Source organism: Corapipo altera, unplaced genomic scaffold (assembly GCF_003945725.1).
Source record: "Corapipo altera isolate COAL_440 unplaced genomic scaffold, ASM394572v1 61359, whole genome shotgun sequence".
NCBI lineage: Eukaryota > Metazoa > Chordata > Aves > Passeriformes > Pipridae > Corapipo > Corapipo altera.
In genome coordinates this window covers 1-5,809 of record NW_020886626.1, presented here as the reverse complement: position 1 = coordinate 5,809, position 5,809 = coordinate 1, and the positions used below count along the sequence as shown (strand labels likewise).

The following is a 5,809-nucleotide window of genomic DNA, read 5'->3' as shown; positions in this document are numbered from 1 at the left end:
AGGATCAATGATGGGCTCACAAAGGGGGGTTGTAGAAGGGGGCTGATGATCCCACAGGGCTGTTCCCACCCCTCTGAGCCCCCTTGGAGCCCCCCATCCTGCCCCCCCAGGGAACCCCCACCCACCACTTCGTCGTCCTCCACCAGCACCATGTCGTAGGCGCTCAGGGCCCCGCAGAAGATGATGCAGGTAACGCCCTCAAAGCAGTGGATCCACTTCTTGCGCTCCGAGCGTTGCCCCCCCCACGTCGAACATCCTGGGGGGGACACGGGGGTGTCACACACCCCCCACCCACCCCGGCGTGGTCCCGGGGCCTCGGGACATGGGATGGGGGGGGCGGGGCCTGGGCACCCCAAAATCCAGTCCTGATGGTGGGGAAACGTGGAGGGGGGGCAGGGAGGGGACGATGGGGGGGTTCTGGAGGGGGATCACAGAGGGGGATCCCACAGTGGAGTCTGGGGGTGTTCATGGGGGGGGAACACGGAAGAGGGATCAGGGAGGGGATGATGGGGGGGGATGACAGAGGAGTGTCCTGGAGAGAGGTCCTGGAGGGGCAGGGCCTTCTCCCCCCACCTGAAGTTGAGGTCCTTGACGGAGAACTTGGTCTCGATGATGCCCGTGGTCTTGACCCGGGAGCGCAGCACGTCCTGCTCGTTGGGGAGGTAGTTGGGGGCTGTGATCCTGTCCAGCTGGTTCAGGTAACTGTGGGCACGGGGGGGCTGTGACCTGGCACCAAGGGGCTGCCCCCGGACCCCCAGCCCCCCCGGCTCCCATGATCCCCTGTCCCCCTGTGCCCCCCATGCCCTCTGTCCTCTGTCCCCCTTTCCCTGTGCCCCCCATGCCCCTGGCTCCCGTCCCCCTGTCCCCTCCTGTCCCCCATGCCCCCCATGACCCCTGTCCCCTGTCCCCTCCATGTCCCCTGTCCCCCCGTGCCCCCCGTGCCCACTCACTACGCGGCCGAGTCGTTGAGCTGGTACTCGGCGGCGCGGTCGAAGCAGGCCTGGACCCCCCCGTCCTTCCAGAGCTTCTTGATGCAGGACACGAGCTCGGGGGGCATCGTGCCCTCCTCGATGGAGTCAGCCAGGTTGAACAGGATCCGGCCCTCGTCCTGGGGGGGACCATCATCACCCTCCCACCCCCGGGATCCACCCCGGAGCACCCTCAGCCCCCCCGGAGCACGCCTGGTCCCCCTGGTCACCCTCCCACCCACAGACAGCCCACAGAGCACCCTCAGCCCCCCTCACAACCCCCCCACCCATGGGATCCCCCCCCAAAGCACCCTCAGCCCCCTCAAAGTGCTCTCAGCCCCCTGAAAGCACCCTCAGCCCCCCAAAGCACCCTCACCCCCCCATAGCACCCTTAACCCATGGGGTGCCCCCTGAAGCCCCCTCAGCCCCCTCAAAGTGCTCTCAACCCTCTGAAAGCACCCTCAACCCATGGGGTGCCCCCTGAAAGCACCCCTAACCCCCCCAAAGCACCCTTAACCCCCCAAAGCACCCTCAGCCCCCTAAAGCACCTTCAGTGCCCCCAAATCAACCTCAGCCCCCCAAGAGCCCTCAGCCCCTGCAGAGTATCCTCAGCCCCCCCTGTCACCCCACCACCCACAGGATGCCCCCTGGAGCCCCCTCACCCCCCCAAAGCACCCTGAGGTGAGGGGCAGCCCTGCCCCTGCCCCTGCTCCTGAGGGGGCTCGGGGGGTCCCAGAGGGTCGCTGGGGGGGCACTGGGGGGTCCCTGGGGGGGCTCGGGGGGCACTGACCGCGCAGGAGGACTCGGCGTAGTCGATGCCCAGCGTGGACATGGCGCGCACGATGGCCAGGATGGACTGCAGGATGTTGCCGTAGATGATGGCCTTGAACTCCATGCACTCCTCCTCCGTGTACCCGTCCTGGTGGATGATCCTGGGGGGCACCGCGGCCTCAGCACCCCCCGGGGGGCACCCCCTGCCCTGCGGGGTACCCCCTGCCCTCCCCGCACCGGGAGTCACCGGGTGCCACCGGTGGTGTGACACCGGGGGGGGTGATGGGGTCCTGCCACCCCCTGCCCGTGGTCGGGGGGGGTCCCCTCTCCCCATCCCACACTCACTTCATCTGCTTCACGATGGTGCTCTTCCCGGACTCTCCGGCCCCTGGAAAAGTGTGGGAACGGGCACCTCAGCGGGGCCGCGGTGGGCACCCCGAGGGGACCAGAGCCACCGTCCCCCCCCGCCCGGACTCCTGCCATTGTCCCCGCGCTCCTGTCCCCCCTCCCGCAGTGTGGGACCGCGGTGGGGGGCGGTGGGGACCCCCCTGGAGGGGGTCCCTGGGGTCCCACCCGTCCCACCCACCCCCGGGCAGCGCCGGCAGTGCCTCGTAAGCGGCTTAGGGTGACCCAGGAAGCCGCTTAGAATTAGGGTGGTAATCGCCTTGACCCCCGGCCCCCCCACCTGGATAAGGCCCCGCCGCCGCCCCTGACACGGGGGGTCACCCCCCTGTCCTGTGGGCTCAGCCCTGTACCCCAGGGGGTCACCCCCTTGCCCTGCAGAGTCACTGCTCTGCCCCTTGGGGTCACCCCCTGTCCTGTGGGGTCACCCCTATACCCTGGGGGGCTGCTGGGGGGGTCACCCCTCTGCCCCACGGGGTCACCCCCTGCCCCTTGGGGTCACCTCCTGTCCTGTGGGGTCACCCCTATACACTGGGGGGGTCACCCCTCTGCCCCACAGGGTCACGCCCTGTCCTGTGGAGTCACCCCTTTACCCTGCAGTGTCACCCCTGCCCCTTGGGGTGCAGAGGGACCCCCAGGGGACCCCCCAGGGTTTGGGGGTGCTGGTGGCAGGATGTCCCCAGGCTCTCTCTGATCCCCGGGATGTGCCACAGCCCCGCTGTCCCCATCCCCTCCCTGTCCTCCCCCCTCTGTCCCTGCCACCCCAAGAGCCGATGGCATCTCCAGCTCTTCCCAGGGACAGCCTTGGGGACACCCAGGGGTGGGACAACCTCTCCTGGCCGGTGGCAGCTCCGAGGGGGAACAGGAGCAGCCCAGGGGTTCCCGACCCCCATCCCCCCAAGCCTCCTTGGGGTGGGGACATCAGGACAACCCTTGGGGACATCGGAACAACTCTTGGGGACACCCAGGGGTGGGACAAGCTCTGCTGGCTGGTGGAGAGGGGGATCAGGGACGGGGCAGGAGGAGTCCCAGTCCCCATCCTCACATCCCCCAACCTCCAACCGGGTGGGGACATCAGGACAACTCTTGGGGACATCCCCCCAGGCTCCGGGGGGTGGAGACATTGGGACAACCCCAAGGACACCCGGTTGGTGGGACAACCTCTCCTGGCTGGTGGCAGCTCCGAGGGGGAACAGGAGGAGCCCAGGGGGTCCCAATCCCACCAATGGTGTGGGGACATTGGGACAACCCTCGGGGACATCGAGACAACCCTTGAGGACACCCCAACCTCCACCAAGGTGGGGACATCGGGAGAACCCTCGGGGACACCCCCAGCCCTCACCAAGCAGCAGCAACTTGACGGTCTTGGCCTCCTTATCCGCGTCCTCCTGGAGCTTCTTCTCCAGCTCCTTGGACCTCTTGGCCATCTCCTTGTCCTCGGCGCTGGCCCCGCTCCCCATGGCTTCGTCCTCCTCCTCCAGCAACGCCACAAGCTCCTCTAGGTCCCCCGGTTTTTCCAGCTCTCCGGGGGCAAGTCAACGCACACCCCGGGGGCGAGGTGGGCGCTGGGAGGGTCGAACCGAGAAACCAGGGAGCCCAAAGGAGGCCCCGAGCGCGGATTTTGGGGTGCCCCAGGCAGAGCCGCTCGGTGGGTGCTCCTGCTCGGCTGCCCCCCGCTCTGGCCCTTAATTCCCCATGGATAACCTGATTTTTTTTGACAGTGGGATTTGGGGACTTTTTATCTCGCCATGTGACCCAGGAAATCCAATTAGCCCAAGATGGCAAAGATTAGGGCTCGGGGGTGGGACACAAGGAGCATCACGGGGAGGTGGCTTTACATAAGGGGGGGGCCAGCAGGTGACACCCCCCAGCCGTGGGGACGTGGCCCCCCGGTGTCCCCGGGGGGGGACTCGGGCAGGGGGTCCATTCTGGGGCTGCAACCCCGCGTTTGGGGGGCACTGGGTGTGTCCCCCATCCCGGGCGCTGCAGGTGACAGGGCAGTGGCAGGGACGGGGTGGTGACAGAGGGACAGGGGGTGGTGGCAGGGGGGTGGTGGCACTGGGGGATTCCTCCCGCAGGGAAAAGAGAGCTAATTGGGGGGGGGGGGGGATAACGAGCCCCCCTAATCCCGCCCCGCCCGGGGCCGCCCCTCGCTCTCCCGCTGCCTTAAGCTCTTTAATGGGATCGTGGCTCAGCCTTCATCCTCCTCCTCCTCATCCTCATCTTCCTCACCCTCCTCCTCCCCCCGGGGTTCAGCGCCCCCCCCCCAGCCCATCCCCCAGCCCGGGGGACCGCGGGGCTCCCCCAAAGCCCGGGGCTGGGTGGGTGGGACCCCCTTTCCTCTTGCGGGGCTGATTTTGGGTGGGCGCTGCAGGGGGGACCCCCTGCCCTGGGGGTCGGGTTGGGGCCCCCAAAGGTCCTGAAGGTCCCCCGTGGGGTGTGGGGACCCCCTCAAAAGTCCTGCAGGTCCCCAAGGAGATGTGGGGTCCCACAAAAGTCCTGCAGGTCCCCGGTGGGGTTTGGGGTCCACCCAAATGTGCTGCAGATCCCCAACGGGGTTTGGGGTCCCCTAAATGTCCTGCAGGTCCCCGGTGGGGTTTGGGGTTACCCAAATGTTCTACAGATCCCCAACGGGGTTTGGGGCCCCCCAAATGTCCTACAAGCCCCGGGATGGTGTTTGGTGTCCCCCCAAATGTGCTGCAGATCCCCAATGGGATTTGGGGTCTCTTAAATGTCCTGCAGGTCCCCAGCGGGGTGTGAGGTCCCTCAAATGTCCTACAAGCCGCGGGGTGGGGTTTGGGGTCCCCCTAAAGCCCCGCAGCCCAGAGGGGCCCGGGGGGGTCCGTGTCCCCGCCCTGGTGTCCCCATGTCGCACCTGGCGCGCGGCCCTGCCTTGGGGACACTCTGTCCCCGCTGTCCCCGCTGTCCCCGCGCACACAAAGCCCCTTCTGAGCCTCTAATGAACCCGGCGTTAATGAGGGGGGTCCAATTAAAATACCAGACCCCCCCGGGCAGCGCCGGGCAGGGGAGCGCAGCCCGGGGGTCCCCAGTGTGCGGTGCCCTCCCAGCCTGGCACGGTGCTGTCCCCGCTGTCCCCTCGCTATCCCCTCGCCGAGGAGTGGGGGGCACCGGGCGGGGGGGTATGTGACATTCCCGGCAGCCAAAAATCCCCCCCCGCGGCGGGGCGGCTCCGGGGACGCGCGGAGGGGACACGGCCCGACACCCACCCGGAGCCACCGCGACCCCCGCCCAGGTAGGGACCCGCGGGGAGGGGGGGACACACAAAGGGACCCCCCCCATTTTGGGGGTACCCGGGAGTTTTGGGGGGTTCTTGGTGGTTTGGGGGCACTCAGTGTTTTGGGTGGTACTAGTTTTGGGGTGCATTTGGTGGTTTTGGGGGGCATTTGGTGGTTGTGGGGTACACAGTGTTTTGGGGGTACTCGGTGTTTTTGGGGTATATTCGGTGTTTTGGGGCTACTGGGTGGTTTTTGGGGGTGCTCTGTTTATGGGCAGTACTCAGTGGGTTTGGGGTTCTGGGTGTTTGGGGGGAACTCGGTGTTTTGGGGTTCCCCGGTGTTTTTTGGGGGTGCTCGGTGTTTTGGGGGTTACCCGGTGGTTTTTCGGGGTTACCCAGTGGTTTTTTGGGTGCTCGCTGTTTTTTGGGGGTC

At 67.2% G+C, this 5,809-nt stretch overlaps 1 protein-coding gene across 1 annotated transcript; it reads right to left on the bottom strand.

Annotated features, from left to right (window-relative positions):
* Positions 1-125: 125 nt before the first annotated feature.
* On the bottom strand, positions 126-3,705 carry LOC113941277 (guanine nucleotide-binding protein G(t) subunit alpha-2-like; the record flags this gene model as incomplete). The annotated part of the gene is given in 7 exon segments (XM_027632437.1): positions 126-242; positions 244-256; positions 574-702; positions 951-1,108; positions 1,759-1,900; positions 2,085-2,127; positions 3,484-3,705. Coding segments are annotated over 7 exon segments (720 nt in total), but the record flags the coding sequence as incomplete, so codon positions are not given.
* Positions 3,706-5,809: the final 2,104 nt, after the last annotated feature.